Source organism: Chenopodium album, chromosome 7, assembly GCF_948465745.1.
Source record: "Chenopodium album chromosome 7, dcCheAlbu1.1, whole genome shotgun sequence".
NCBI classification, from domain to species: Eukaryota; Viridiplantae; Streptophyta; class Magnoliopsida; order Caryophyllales; family Amaranthaceae; genus Chenopodium; species Chenopodium album.
This window is the reverse complement of record NC_137840.1, coordinates 71,941,540-71,957,594: the sequence shown is the minus strand read 5'-3', so window position 1 is coordinate 71,957,594 and position 16,055 is coordinate 71,941,540. Positions and strand designations below refer to the sequence as shown.

The window sequence follows — 16,055 nt, the reverse complement described above, 5'->3', positions numbered from 1 at the left end:
AACGCATAACGCAAAAAATACAAAGATTACAGAGTAGCTTTTTTTTATAACACATGAATAATGAATTACCTACGCTATTCGCCTATTCATTAGTCTATGTTCTCACAGACTATGTATAGTTGTATCCTTAAATCAATAATTACATATCGGAAAACCGTATAATTTGTTAATACCGCTTTTGTACATTTATTTAATCTAATTACTTCATTAATTATATATATGTCAAATTGAACAAATTGAGTAAGAAGTAAGATCTAGCAGAGATAAGAACAGCACACCAGATTTATGGCCTTCATCGCACTGTCCGCAGAGTTCGTGCTTGGGCAAAACTAGAACTAAGCCATTAGAGAGAGAAAGTTTTACAGAGAGAATTTCTGGAGAAATGAAAAGAGAAGGAAAAAATACAGAATGATTGAATGACTAACAGAAGGCTCTAATAGCCTATTTATTACAGGTAGTTGTAACAAACTATTTTTAACCAACTTAATATCTTCCAGCTGTAATCTGTTATTCCTAGAAGCTCACACTTGTTGCGTGTTATTGCCAACTAGGCATCCACTTGGCATCTCTTCTTCGGCTTCATAATCTTCAATATACTTAACACCCCCACTCAAACTTGGCATAGTATTAATCATGCCTAGTTTGATACAGAGATCCTTGAACTGTGATGATGGCATGACTTTTGTGAACACATCTGCAATCTGAAATTTTGTTGGAAAATACACTATTTCCAAGAGACCTTCAATCACCTTGTCCCTTGTAAAATGCACATCAATTTCTATGTGCTTTGTTCTCTCATGATGCACTGGATTTTTGGCAATATGTATTGCACTCTGATTATCACAGTATAGAGTAACTGGCTTCAGATTTATCATTCCAAATTCCTCTAGAATCCTTACTAACCAGGTGACTTCACTTGCTGCTGTTGACATGGCTCTATATTCAGCTTTTGAGGAACTTTTGGACAATGTGCCTTGTTTCTTCGATTTCCAGCTTATTGGAGATTTTCCTAGCAGCAACACATATCCTGAAATTGATCTTCTATTGTCTAGACAGGCTCCCCAGTCAGAGTTTGAATAGGCTTGCAAAATCAGCTTGTCTGCTCCCTTCATTAATATTCCTTGGCCCTGAGTTCCATTCACATACTTCAGAGTATGTAGCAGAGCCTTATAGTGTGGCACTCTAGGTTGTTGCATAAACTGACTCATATGTTGTACTGTGAAGCACAAATCTGGTCTTGTATGTGTGAGGAAGTTTAACTTCCCTATCGGGCACCTGTATCTGCTAGGATCAGTATATATTTCTCCTTCTTCAGATTCCAACTTCAAATTTACTGGTAAAGGAGTAACAACAGCTTCATGTTCTTCAATTCCTGCTTCTAGTAATAACTCCCTTGTAAACTTCTTTTGAGTAATTGTAATTCCATCATATATGTATCCAATTTCAATCCCAAGGAAATAACTCAAAATACCCAAGTCCTTAATGCTGAAAACAACATCTAAATGTCTCTTCAGATCAAAAATTTCTGTCTCATTACTTCCTGTGACAATTATGTCATCCACATATACACCTACAATAGTAATGAGATTATTCTTCTTCTTTAAGAACAGAGAATAATCATTCTTGGATTGTTCATAACCCAATCCTCTCAATTCCCCCACTAACTTGGCAAACCATTGCCTGGAGGCCTGTTTAAGGCCATACAATGATTTGACAAGTTTGCAAACTTTGTGTGTAGGGTTAGGATAGCCTTCTGGAGCAATCATATAAACCTCCTCACTCAAATCTCCATGTAAAAACGCATTATTTACATCAAGTTGATGTAACTTCCAACCCTTAGTAGCAGCAAGAGCTAGAATGCATCTAATAGTGGCCATCTTTATAACAGGGGAAAAAGTTTCATCAAAATCAATCCCCCACTTCTGATTATACCCCTTTGCCACCAATCTTGCTTTAAACCTTTCAATAGACCCATCAGCCTTCAACTTGATCCTAAAGACCCATTTACACCCAATTGCCTTTTTACCAGCAGGTATGTTAAATTTAGAAACAATTTGAAATGAGCCTGGGCAACCCAAACAAGGAGGAGGAGAGTTTGGTCCACAAACAAGGCTTTGGAGCTTCCATACTAAAACCAATTGGCAATAGTAGGAGGTACTCCTCTACCTTATAAAGTGAAACCATCTTTCCTCTTTCTCCAATGTGGGACACTCATAAGTGGGTTACAATGGGTTTCAACACTCCCCCTCACTTATGAGTGTCCTTAGAACTTCAGAGCTAACTGGATAAGGCCAGATCAATAATCCTCTTAGGGGCTGGACATCCTGTCGAGGTAAATCCTTATCCAGTAGCGATTAAATACCCAGTTTAGAAGAGACCCACAACCTGGGCTCTGATACCATGTCAAATTGAACAAATTGAGTAAGAACTAAGATCTAGCAGAGATAAGAACAGAACACCAGATTTATGGCCTTCATCGCACTGTCCGCAGAGTTTGTGCTTGGGCAAAACTAGAACTAAGCCATTAGAGAGAGAAAATTTTACAGAGAGAATTTATGGAGAAATGAAAAGAGAAGGAAAAAATACAGAATGATTGAATTGGATCAAAAATCGCTCAAAACGAATCCAAGATCGTCGCCGGAAATTCATATCAATAAAAAAAAACAAAGACCAAAAAATTGTTATTAGGGTTTGATTGAAATAGATGAGTCAGGACTAAGTCAGGTTTGATAGGGAGAGTATCTTACAAGTCAATGATTTGTGATTAATAAATAGGACACCCTTAATTACTCTTTTAACACCTGCCCCAACCAAAAAGAAAAAAGTCCCAAAAAGTGGGACCCACCCTCAACTGCCCATGATTCCCGGGCAGAGTCCAGATGCGTTACTTTATTTGCCCGTGACACGTGCGACCTCGGTTGCCCAACAAATAGAGCCACTCACAACGTGACAAACCATACGTGGGGGAATTGCTTAATAATGATGGTAATTAATTCATTAATTAAATGATTAAGAATTTAAATGAAGGAGAAAATAATTGGGTAGTTTGGAAAATGGAAAAATGGGGTAATAAAAATTGCAAGTCACGAGGTCAGAAGAATCTCCAGAGTTTGGTGTTAGATCTTGCTTCCCATTGGGTTACCACCGTAACCAATATTCAGTCAGTCTATGTTTTTTTTTTACATGTTATATGTTCTTAATTGAATGACCGAATGGTAAATTTATAGAGTAGAATATTAGTGTTGCACGTATGAAGTTATACTTCCTTTGAATTTGATAATCTCATATATTTTCACTCTCTAGTAAACTTGTTGTGCCCATAGAGATGATTTTTTTTTTTTATAATTTTTTTTCTTAAAAAAGCCTTAAAAGTAAAACTAATTTACGTATGGAGATGACTTGGTTCACATTTACTGAATTGAGCTAAACTGAACTGATTGGAGCTGAATTGAACTGAACTGAACTGATTAAAGCTGAACTGAACTGAACTGAACTGATTAGAGCTGAACTGAACTGAGCTGAGCTGAAATGAATATTTTATGAGACAGGGAAATTAGGAGCTAAACTAAATTAAACTGATTGGAGCTGAACTGAACTGAATTAACTAGAATTAAGTAAATGTAAACAAACTCTTAATTTAAAGTACAACATGTATTTTCCCTAAAAGCTCAAAAATATTTAGTCCGCCTAATTGGGCCAAAATGCCTAAATTGGTCCGATTTGGTCCATCAATCATCTCTCTTACTAGTTACTAGGGAGTGAGGAAATTATTTGGTTATGCTAGCCATAGAAAAACATAATTCTTACATAAGTTTGACTTTCTATGATAAAATCAACCAAATAACTTATCAAACTTTTACTCTCTAGGATTTTGTATTTTTGTACTAACTAAATTTCAAGCATTTAAATCTCAACTAACAAATACGAAGTATCTAATTAGATATACGTGTTCATAATATTTGCAAGTCGACTATTTATACTTCATAAATTTTTGAGAAATAATTCTATAGTTACAAACATATTATTTTTATAAATTCCCCAATTTCTTGCATTGTATGAGATTTTTAGAACAAGAGTTATGGCCTATTCTCATTGATTGAACTCAGCTGAACTGAAATGGATATTTTATAAGAGAAAGAAATTAGGAACTGAACTGAAATGAAATAAATATTTTATAAGAGAAGGAAATTAGAAGCTGAACTGAACTGAATTTCAACGTAAGAGAATAGACCCTTAGTTTTATTTTCACCATCTATTTTAGATAATTATGTGGATTATTGGACAATTTTGATATGTTGTAGTTTTGAGGTTTGTTTTGATTTATTTCAGCTAACTCAATTTATTATTATTTTTTTTTTGAGAAAGATAAAATAACTCAATTTATTATTGAAGATAAATAAAACTTATTTTGTTACAAAATTGCACATTTTCTCCTTCAAAAAAATGAAATCAATTAACCTATACTAAAAGCGAATCTAAAATGACATTTGTCACAATGTCATTAAAAATTTTCCCGCCTAATTTTACTTTTTGTTTTTATGCAGATTATATATTGAAGGAAATCATTTTATAATAATTTAAAATATCTTTCTTCCAATTAAAATTCTTAACAATAATAATTCTCCATATAAACCTAACTGATATATTTTTACATATACGTAGTCTTTTATATTAGGTATTATTTTTATAAAAAAAATGAGGTGAGTATTATTAAACAATATTGCTATACATTATTTTAGTTTTCGATAATACTATTAACTTTTTTTCATCCAATTTTTTACTTTTGCAATAATGTTTAATTCAATTAAAAATAAAATCATTTTGTTAAGACATATATACACACTTTATTTTCTACTCTTAAAAGTTGTATTAATAATAACGCAAAACATGCAGGTACTATATAACCTTAGATTTTTTTTAAAAAAAATAAATAAAAATAAATAAAGCCTCTTTTTTTTCTAAGTGTCACTAGCTAATCTAAGACATTGATATAGTTAGGTATAAAAGTTAAAGTTATATTTATTTTTGAATTAATATTATGAGTATAATTTATTTTATTAAAATATACAAACATAGTGAGTTGGGTTGATGGTTGATAGTTTGATACGGTCATACGGAGTACGATCCTTCTCCTCTCCATAAGCAAACAGCATAATATGAGCAAACTGCAGACGAAGATGAACAAGTCGAAATATTGATATCCTATAATGCTACAGTCCCATCTTCCTCGCATTTGATCTTGGTCTCTTCAATTCTTCTTTGAATTTGGTTCTGCATTTAGGTAAGTTCCTATTTTTCCCAATCATTTTGAAGCTAGGGTTTCCAATTTGAAATTACGCTCATAACATAAGTTACTAGTTAGAATTCTACATTTCAATTTTAGGATTGCTTCAATTGTTATGATATTATTTTCGAGGAGTAATATAACATTTACACTCTGAATGCTGCTTAACTAAGAGCTAATCTGCTGAATTTTTAATGTGATGTGAGTTGCTGGCCTTTTCAATTACATATTTACATCTCTGAAAATTTAGATTTTGTTTGTTTAAGGGCTTTAAATTGTTATACTACCTCCGTCTAGATTTAGTTGTCATATGCGAGTACGCGACAATTAATTCCGAATGGATTATATATTAAAAAAAGCCTGTCTCTGCAATTGCGCGGAGAATGTAGGTTCAAATCCTATATAGGCTGTGACACTTTGTGAATAATAACTGTTTTGAATTTGGAATTGTATTATGATTAAATGACTGACTTCAGAGTTTTGTAAGGGTAATTTAATATGATTGAAGGTATGGGCTCTACTCTAGCATAATCAACCCAGTGAACCCACTGCCTAGCATTGATCACCATAGAGATTAAGTTTGTTTTACTAAGCATAGCTCGGTTTAGTGATAACTAGTATGGCTTGCATCTCATGGCTTTGAGATTAGTCTCACAAGGGACAGTTTGGGGTTGGATACCCTTACACTCCCCCGCCCTCAAGGTGACTTGGGTTGTTGTAATGTTGGGTTATATTTTGAGATTGGACACTCGTACATGTATCTGATTGAATGAAATTAAGTGTTGTCAAGTGATTTTGATGTTCTTCCTACATTATTGTTTCAACTGTTAGTTTCTACACTTAGTGTTATTCTGCTGATCGTGGTTCATTCTCATGATTAAGTTCAAGGGGAAGAACTACGTTAAGCCAGTTGTTTTTTTTGTTACAAAACTAATACTGGCATGTTAGTCTGAAACTCTGAATTTCTTTTGCTGGTTTGTTGTAACATGATGAAATGAGCTGATGCATTTTGTATTGAGTACTTTGTGTTACCTTATTCAGTTTATTGTTTTGGCCAAATGTTATGTACACTGTTGTGGGTTTGCTCAAAGCTTTACATGCCGATGTTCATCAATGAATGGACGAAATTGCAAGATACTTTATAATCACTTAAAACACTAAACACATAAAAGAAATAACAAATACATTAGCCTGACTTATTTTTTCACACCCCTTCCTTTTCTGTTTATCATACTTATCTCCTCATTTCTTCTTCTGTTTCTGTAATGGATGCAAAAACCCGCCGGATGACCAGTTTAGGAGAGCCGTATCTGAGTGTTCACTCCGTATTTTTTTATTTATTATTATTCACTTCAGAGAAACCCTTAACTCTGACAACACAAAGCAATACATGCACCATATTAGAGCTATTACACCATCAAATAGAGCTAATTCAGTAATAGGCTTAGTGTAATTGTTACAATAGGTTGAAGGTTTTGGGCTCAGTATGGGTTTTCAACAAATATGACAAAGTTAATACCTAGGAGACTTTCCCTTAAGAGCAGCAGCATCGGGACCTTTCCCAATCCTTTTAGGACCCTTTAGTCAATCCTGATGAATTTTGTGTGTTGGGAAAGGATCCTCTTAAAAAGAGGAATGACCCATTTCCTTTCTGGTAAAAGGAAGCTTACCTCGTCCCTTGTGCAAAATTACACATTAAAATATACAAAAACTCACGCGTGCTGCAATCTCCAACAACTAGTTCCTTTTTTTTTTTTTTTTCAATTTTTGGTCATACTTCATTCCGACAAGTGGCAGCATCTTATTGGCTTTGATTTTTTTTTTTTGCTCCAAAATATTATAACGGCTATAATTTGCAAACGGTAACTTATTTTTGAAATCCGAAAACACCAACGGTCATAAAATTTTTTTGTCTATAAAATGAGTATAAATTTGCTATATTTTCACAAAATTTCAGTTTCACTTGTACAATACTCTTAAACACAAAATTATTCTAATCTCCATATTTTCAAGTTTATTTTTCTCCATTTCACTTCCAATTTCTTAGAGTCTTCAATATGGATCGTAATAATTCTAATTACGGTGGTAACCCGAATTTTCCTAACAATTCAAACTTTCAATTTAGCCAATCTAATCCTCCTGTTGACCCTAATCTGTTGAGTAATCCTCAAATTCAAGCTGCATTTTTTCAATGGTCTAGTAGTCAACCAAGACCAACAAATTTCAATAATATTCCACCAATACAACCAAATTTTCCTCATAATTCCCAATCCTATCAACAAGCTTTTGGTAATACCCCTTTTTTCCCTATATCAGAACATTTAACTCAAAATATGAATCAATCTCCAGGTGGAGTTTGTAGTAGCAATGCTACTCCAATAGAGTTAAGTGGTGAACATGTTGAAGAATTAGCGGGAGCACAACATCTTGAAGAGATTGACAATGATGAAGTCGAAATTGTTCCAGAAGTGCAACTCAATACATCTGCACAAAGGAAAAACCAAGCATGGAGTATCGCCGAAGACAAAGCTCTTGTATCAGCCTATATAAATGCAGGAGGCGATGTGGAGAGGGGAACCAAGACCAAGAGAAGCGGGTTATGGGCAGAAATTCACAACCAGTACGAAAAGGCTAGAGCTGAAAATCTCAATGAGATTAAGGTAAGAAACGTTAAATCTTTGCAAAATCGATGGGATCACATAAATTTACATGTAAGTAAATGGGTTGACGCCTACGGTTATCATTTTCGAACTAAGGGTAGTGGTGAATCTGAGCAAAATTTGGAGAGATTCGCTCACATAGATTACAAAGCAACTAACAATAAGATGTTTTGTTATTTGCATTGTTTTGCAATTCTGAGGAATTACCCCAAATGGGATCCCTCCTTGTCCAAAGTTCAGTCCGATATGTTACCGGGTGGTCAAGCATCTACAAATAGTGGGGGGAGCGGTAAAAGATCCCAACCCGATTCACAGTGTGAGGTTGGCGGAAGGGCTAAAAGACCTCTTGGCATAAAACAGACAAAGATGAAAGGTAAAGCATCAAGTACTTCGTCAAGTGTAAATCTTGACTCTTTAAATACAAATTTTAATGACATGGGAGAGAAATTGGGTCAATTGGGAGAACGACTACTTGATCAGATGAGAGAACGAGATGAAGAACAAAAGGCCCGGGTAGAAGAAAACAAAAGGCAGAAGGAGGAGGCCATGAAGTTCAGAATGTTAGAAAGGTTAATGCAGAAGCCCGTTCTTGATGACAAGGAATTAGCAATGTATAACAAACTGAGAGACGAATTTAGTAGTAGGTTTTCGCTTTAATTTCATTTTAGTATTTGCAATGTTTGTATTTTAATTAAGTATTGTAAGGTACGCAAGTTATTTTTTTTTTTAAAATTGTTTGTGCTACTAGTAATGTTGATGTTTATGTAGTGTTGTTATTGTTGTTTATGTATTAAATTAATATTAGTGTATTTTAATTTGTTTTTAAAACTATGATGTCTCTTTTACCTTTTGACAAGACTCATGCATGCATTGGTAAAAAAACTGACCTTACAAAATTCTGCATGCATTGGTCATAATTCTCACCATACAATCCTTATCTTATCCATATCTTATGTGCACCAATTATGTTTTAACAAAATCTTATCTTCTGACCAACAATATCCTATTTTTGTCTATTTAAAGTACATGATTTCTATATTCTAGTGTCACAAACAAACACACCAAAAATAAAACACCAAACACAATATGAGCTTAGATTCAATCTCTTCAAGTTCTTCAAGCTCTTCCTCCTCAAGTATAACTGATAAAATTTATGATCACATGGTCATGAATTTTATAAATGAGAGTCAACGTTTAGTTGCGATGCAAAATTCAGTGCTTAATTCATTACAACCTGAAAAACAAAAACGTCCGAGAAAACGAAGGGTAACTGTGCCTAGAAATCGTGAAGCGGCTCACGACAATCTAGTTGCAGATTACTTTAGTAATCAACCGTTATACAATGATACCGTATTTCGAAGGAGGTTTCGTATGAGGAGACCCCTGTTCCTTCGCATTGTGGACACATTAAGTGCAAGTAATCGCTATTTCCAACAACGTCCCGATGCTACCATGCGTCTTGGTGCTTCACCCCTTCAAAAATGCACCGCGGCTATACGTATGTTAGCTTATGGTTGTTCAGCTGATCAAGTAGATGAATATCTAAAGCTTGGTGAAAGTACTGCTAGAGAATGTCTTTCACAATTTGTCGATGGAGTTATTGCTCAGTTTGCAACTGAGTACCTCCGCAAGCCAACAATGGAAGATATCCAGCGTCTTCTAAGAGAAGGGGAGGATAGAAACTTCCCCGGCATGCTAGGAAGCATTGATTGCATGCATTGGGTATGGAAAAATTGTCCAGCTGGATGGAAAGGAATGTATCAAGGCCAATCTAAAACGGCCACTGTTATCTTGGAAGCGGTTGCATCTAGGGATTTATGGATTTGGCACGCCTTCTTTTGGACTCCTGGGTCGTGCAACGATATTAATGTACTACAACGTTCTCCTGTGTTTGATGATATAATAAATAATCGTGCTCCACAAGTTCTGTTCACAGTTAATGGAAACACTTACACAAAAGGATACTATCTCACCGATGGGATTTATCCAAAGTGGTCGACATTTATAGATGCGGTTACTGCCCCTCAAACAGCTAAGGATACGTTATTTACTGAACGTCAAGAGAGTGCGATAAAGGATGTTGAGCGTGCTTTTGGTGTGTTACAAGCTCGTTTCGCAATAATCAAGAAGCCTGCTTTGGCATGGAGTGTAGATCTGTTGTGGAAAATTATGATGACTTGCATCATTATCCACAACATGATTGTTGAAGACGAGCATGATACATATTTAAATTATAAGGATCCACTCGAGTTTGCCGATGAACAGCCTGAGAATATGCCGGGGTCGTCCTCAACTAGGAATGCAACAACATTCACCGTAACTCCCGGACAGTATGATCCAGATAATTTCGGTAGATTGATAGCTTCGAGAGGGGAAATTCGTGATAGAGACGTCCATATGGCTTTGAAGAACGACTTGATCGAGCATTTATGGGCACAGTCTATGAGGTCCGATGAAAATTAAACATTTCAGTTATTTTTAAACTTATGTTTGTTATTTTCTTTGCTATTTTTATCAACGTAATTCATGTTTTTTTTTTATTCGTGTCGTTTAATCAATGTATTTCATGTTTTTAATCAATGAATTTTATGTTTTTGAATTCGTCTCGTTTAATTAATGTGTCGGTTAATAGAACGATATATTATTAATTATTATTAACAACATTTTCAACAATAATAATAATTAAGTATATTAATAAATATATGTAATTTGAAAAAGGAATAAATGGTGGGGTATATGTAAGTAGGAGAGAGAAAGTGGGAAAGGATACTCATTGATGTTGGAAATTTTTAAGGGAAAGGATGAGTAAAAGGATGGAAATAGTGGGAAGTGATGTGGAGGAAAGAGAAAGTGATGTGTCAAGTGTAGGAAAGGAGAGAGAAACCGGGAAAGGATATAAGTATCCCCAACACTAATGATGCTCTAAGGCTTCAAAGCCTTAAAGTATGGGTTTTCATGCTCAGAGAAGGTGGGTTTTTAACAATTTTTTTTAAAGCAGGGCAAAAAGGATAGCATAATGAAATCAGAAAAGAGTTGGACAACTATAACAGGCTCCAGCATGGGCAGCCAAAAGAAACATCGTAGCACTGCAACAAACTGAACAAAGCAGCAAAGCAAACATTGAGCCATTGATAATTTAATTGTAAGCAGATCTTTAAGCAGAAATGGTCTGACGGTCTGACTAGTAAGCTAAGCCTCATCAGGACTGGTATCCCTCAGTAAGAGTTTGGAAACATCAGCAAATCAGCAACTATGTCACAGCAAGTTGCATGGTTCAGGGACTTCAGGCAATCCTCAGCACTTCTACGCTCTTTAAAGCCTCAGTCAAAGTTTAAAGTTAAGGCGAGTGATGTTAAAGATTAGAGCCAGAGAAAGACCTTCCTTACCAAGAGCCTAGCAGCTGCAGATTATATCGGCCATTTAGAAGTGATTTATAAATCTGAATATCATGAATCTAAGTTCTTAAACAACGAATTTTACCATATAAGTCATTCAATCAGGACTAAGCCGTACTTTTCAGCACCTTACCTTTTCTGTCTACCACTTTTCAATTTCAGTTAAACTTATCCATCCATACACTAAACTCACAAGTATTTAGCTTAATTGTAGCTTGTTATTAGAAGCAAGCGTTGTAAGTAGATGATTTTATTTGTCCCCAAACTACAATATCATTATCATGATGTCTTTAATGTTTTTAAATACATAGCTGAAATTGTTAAAACTAAAATATGTAATTGTATTCAATTAGTAAGAGATTATTGTAAACTAGTATACTTTGTATTTATTTTAAATTCATCATTTCTTATCATTCAAAGATTGAAATACAAGACATAAGAATATTTGTTATAGTGCATTCTACGCATTGTAACCGAGTAATAGATTTGTTATTCGTAGCATAAATGTGACAATTCAATTTTTAGTTTAGGGTTTGGGAATTTGAGAATCCTAAATTGGGCTATGTTCGCCATGAGCTAAAAGGGCCTAATTTTTTTTTAGTCCAAGGCTCTAAAGTAATCAATTCTTAATCATACTTCCTAGTCATCCTACCACTATCTAAGAAGGCAATGGGGGCACTGAGTCATGAAAGACTAGCGTGTCATGTTAGGTCAAGCCATCAAGTTCAATTATTTTATCATTCTTTGTCATACGAGTATCCATTATATCGACCCACATCATACTTTTGCAACAAAGAACACGACTCAAGCACAACCTACGTCCCAACACGCACAACATATCGTACCACACTATCTCGGGACCAGATGCGTTGTGCTACAAACTAAACTAGTTCACTCTAGTATCAACTTCATCCCCCATGGCCCATGTCTACTCCACTCCATCCATCCAGATACCAACTTTAAAGAATTAGATTATTGGAATCATTTAGATCAAATCTGAACCACTGATCTAATAATTAAAAATTAAAAATAACCCAATGAAAATTTAAACTCAAATCTCACAAAATCAAGAATAATATAAAGCATAAAAACAAAAATTAAGAGTATAATACATGGGATAATCCGCCTAACCCCACAGCTTTACGCCCGCTGTTCTTCGAAATCAAAAAATAACAAAAACAAGTGGGTCAATTAGTGACAGTATGTCTTAGTGCTGTGCAAATACCTCACGTTTCAATCCCTCTTCACATTTTCATCTTCTCTCTCCTTTCATTGCTGATTTCCTGCGTTTTTCATGATCTGGTAATGTTTCTATCTTATTATTATGCATGTATTTATAAATTTTTCTTTGATTTTATGATACCCTTTTGATGAGAATCTTAGATTATTGTGTTACTTTTTTATTCGTGTGATGCCACTTCATAATCTGAGTTTTCTGGGTTTTGTTAGATTTATAAGTTTATACATTGGGTTGACATTTGATTAATTAGAGATTGATATCATTGCAATGTTGTATTTGATAATCTGCTTGATTGGTTAAGCATTATTTGTTTATTTCTGTTGTTTTGCTTTGTTTTTATCGAGTCCAATTGCGATTTCATTTCTCTGTATCAACGGTTTCTTATCTTAAGTGTTTGAAAAATTGTTGTTTGGGAAAAAGGTGAGTGGGATTGGTTTTCTTTGTGTATGTTATTTTTTGGTATAGAGAGAGCCATAAAGGGTAATGTCGTAGACGGCATTTGATCCGATTGCCAACCATAGAGTTTAAGTAATTAACTAAGTTAGTTGACATCCACGCTGTTCTATCTATGTCATATGGTTAACAACAGTTAATATCATCAGATTGGTGTGTTTTGAGACTTGGAGTTACTTGTATACCACCATTCACCTAAAATTGAACTTTGCAAAGGGGTGACTTTTATAGTTTTATGTAATTTTTGTAACTAAGGAATACAATACACTTGTCATATACAAGACCTACAATTGTGTCCTGTGTTTATGTGTTGGGGAAGTCATATGGTTTTGAGAATGGCTTCTGAATTTGAGATATTTAGTTGAGGAGTTTCAGAACTTTGTGGACTTTTTCATTTCTTATTCTTTGAAACACTAGAAAGTTCTCTGATAAGTGCTAACCTTTCTTTTGAGAATACATACCTTAATATTTGTTCCTTGGTTAATTATTCTCACTCGATTCTTCAGTTAGTGGCGGATAGAGCTAGCACAAACATGGAGATAGAGATCATGGACAGTAAGTTCTTAAATGTGGGGCTACTCATTGTAGCAACCCTTATAGCTGCTAAATTGATTTCAGCACTAATTATGCCAAAATCTGCAAAACGGCTTCCTCCGGTGATAAAGGCCTTTCCTCCTGTCATTGGTGGCCTTCTTCGCTTTCTTAAGGGCCCCATTATCATGCTGAAGGAAGAGTACCCAAAGCTTGGAAGTGTATTCACCTTGAATCTTGTCAATAAGAATATTACCTTCTTGATTGGTCCTGAGGTGTCTGCTCATTTTTTCAAGGCACCTGAGACTGATCTCAGTCAGCAAGAGGTCTATCGCTTCAATGTCCCTACTTTTGGACCTGGTGTAGTCTTTGATGTAGACTACTCTGTTCGCCAGGAGCAGTTCCGCTTCTTTACTGAGGCTCTTCGTGCCAGTAAACTCAAGAGTTATGTTGATCAGATGGTTGTGGAAGCTCAGGTCTTTCTCTTCTCTTTTTTCTCCTTTCCCTTTAGTTTCACTTTGTGTAGCTTGTATCTTCTTTAGGGAAATGCAATTTGTCTGATTTGATACAGCTTTGCACAATTCAGTGGTTCTTGTTAAGTTGTGTAAAACTCCATGGCCAGTATGATTTTCATTGATCTATATTAGGTTACAATAATGACTGTCCTAATCGCGCTGGGAGACATACTACTATGATATTTACTCAGATACGTGTCCAAAATCTATGACGAGAGCATTCGTTGTATATTCTCTACCTATATATTTTATTTGAATTTTGATGTCATCCTTTAGCAATGAATGTCATATTCCTCTACCTAAAGTGATTGATATTGTGATGTGAGTTCATTTGCAATACTGAAAACTTACAGTAACCTAATATCCAATACACTTGATGTATTTTGAAGCTGAAAACGATAGTCTTTTTATATTGCTAGCCTTTTCTCTGATTCTAATACCATTATACTGCTTATACAAAATTATTATTTTTTGTGTATGTAGGATTACTTCTCCAAGTGGGGAGAGTCTGGGGAGGTTGATTTGAAATACGAGTTGGAGCATCTTATTATATTGACAGCCAGTAGATGTCTCCTGGGTCAGGAAGTCCGTGACCAGCTCTTTGACGATGTGTCTGCCTTATTTCATGATCTTGATAATGGGATGCAACCCATTAGTGTTATGTTCCCATATCTCCCAATCCCTTGTCATCGCCGCCGTGATAGAGCCCGTAAGAAGCTAGCAGAGATTTTTGCAAGGATTATATGTTCGCGTAAATCCTCTGGCAAGTGTGAGAATGACATGTTGCAGTGCTTTATTGACTCGAAGTACAAAGATGGTCGGCCAACAACAGAGGGAGAGGTCACAGGTCTTCTGATTGCTGCACTGTTTGCTGGTCAACATACCAGCTCCATTACATCTACATGGACTGGTGCATATCTTCTTCGTTATAAAGAATTCTTTTCTGCTGTGGTTGAAGAACAGAAAACTGTCATGAAGAAGCATGGGGAGAATGTAGACCATGATGTTTTATCAGAGATGGATGTCTTGCATCGCTGCATCAAGGAAGCACTTAGACTCCATCCTCCACTAATTATGTTGTTGCGCCAATCACATGGTGATTTCAGTGTGACTACTCAAGATGGTAAAGAATATGATGTCCCTAAGGGTCATATTGTTGCTACCTCACCAGCATTCGCCAACCGTCTCTCACATATATACAAAGATCCAGACAGCTATGATCCTAACCGTTTTGCCCCTGGTAGGGATGAGGATAAATTAGCAGGGCAATTCTCATACATCTCTTTTGGAGGGGGCAGGCATGGTTGCCTTGGAGAGCCATTTGCTTATTTGCAAATTAAGGCAATTTGGAGCCATCTTCTAAGGAATTTTGAGTTTGAGCTAATTTCTCCATTCCCAGAGATTGACTGGAATGCCATGGTGGTGGGCGTGAAGGGGAAGGTGATGGTTAGATACAAACGAAGAAAGCTTGTGGTTGACTGATTGTGGTGAAGCACCCTTTAAATTTAATTTATTTGATATGTTCTGTGCCACTAAGGCCATGCTTGATGTTCATGTTAGTAGAGTTGGCAGTTGGTTGTAGAGCTGCACCTTTTTTTCTCTTTTTGATTTTGCGTTGTATGTAGGATGTTATTAATTCCAGTGTCTTTGAGATGCAGACTCTTGTGGCTTAGCCATTTCTTGAATTTTGACTAGTCATTACTACCGTAGCTCTTTTGGGTTGATTTGGAACTGATAAATCCCTTTGCTAGAATGCTATCATGATACTCTACTCGGATGGTTTCTGTATGTTTCTGAATACTCTTAACGTGAACTGTTATTGTTTCAGTATACTGTAATCAATAAATCAGCCTGAGAATAATCTTTAGGTGAACTATTATTATCCATTACTAATTTGAAGCTTTGCACCAGTTCAGTTGATTTTGTCGTTCTTCCAAATAGCTTTGCATTACTAAGACCTAACAATGTAACTATCAT

At 35.4% G+C, this 16,055-nt stretch overlaps 1 protein-coding gene and 1 long non-coding RNA gene across 3 annotated transcripts; both read left to right on the top strand.

Moving 5' to 3' along the window:
* Positions 1-5,132: 5,132 nt before the first annotated feature.
* Positions 5,133-11,715, top strand: LOC145638390 (uncharacterized). Its single transcript, XR_014114650.1, has 2 exons — positions 5,133-5,281; positions 10,943-11,715. It is a non-coding gene; the product is annotated as an uncharacterized LOC145638390 (long non-coding RNA).
* Positions 11,716-12,267: 552 nt separating this feature from the next.
* LOC145638389 (sterol 14-demethylase-like) lies at positions 12,268-15,967 on the top strand. Of its 2 annotated transcripts, none has more exons than XM_081689358.1 (3): positions 12,268-12,641; positions 13,543-14,039; positions 14,562-15,967. In XM_081689358.1, the coding sequence occupies exons 2-3, from the start codon at positions 13,566-13,568 to the stop codon at positions 15,558-15,560; spliced, it is 1,473 nt and encodes a 490-aa protein (XP_081545484.1). In that variant the 5' UTR covers positions 12,268-12,641; positions 13,543-13,565; the 3' UTR covers positions 15,561-15,967. The 2 variants fall into 2 exon arrangements, with proteins under 2 accessions (XP_081545484.1, XP_081545483.1); XM_081689357.1 differs by having other exon boundaries at positions 12,269-12,641; positions 13,539-14,039.
* Positions 15,968-16,055: the final 88 nt, after the last annotated feature.

Excerpts from the sequence above, each read along its gene's own strand:
- LOC145638389 (XM_081689358.1), top strand. The coding sequence starts at position 13,566 with ATGGAGATAGAGATCATGGACAGTAAGTTCTTAAATGTGGGGCTACTC. Across the intron at positions 14,040-14,561 it reads AGATGGTTGTGGAAGCTCAG|GATTACTTCTCCAAGTGGGG; the intron begins GTCTTTCTCTTC and ends TTGTGTATGTAG.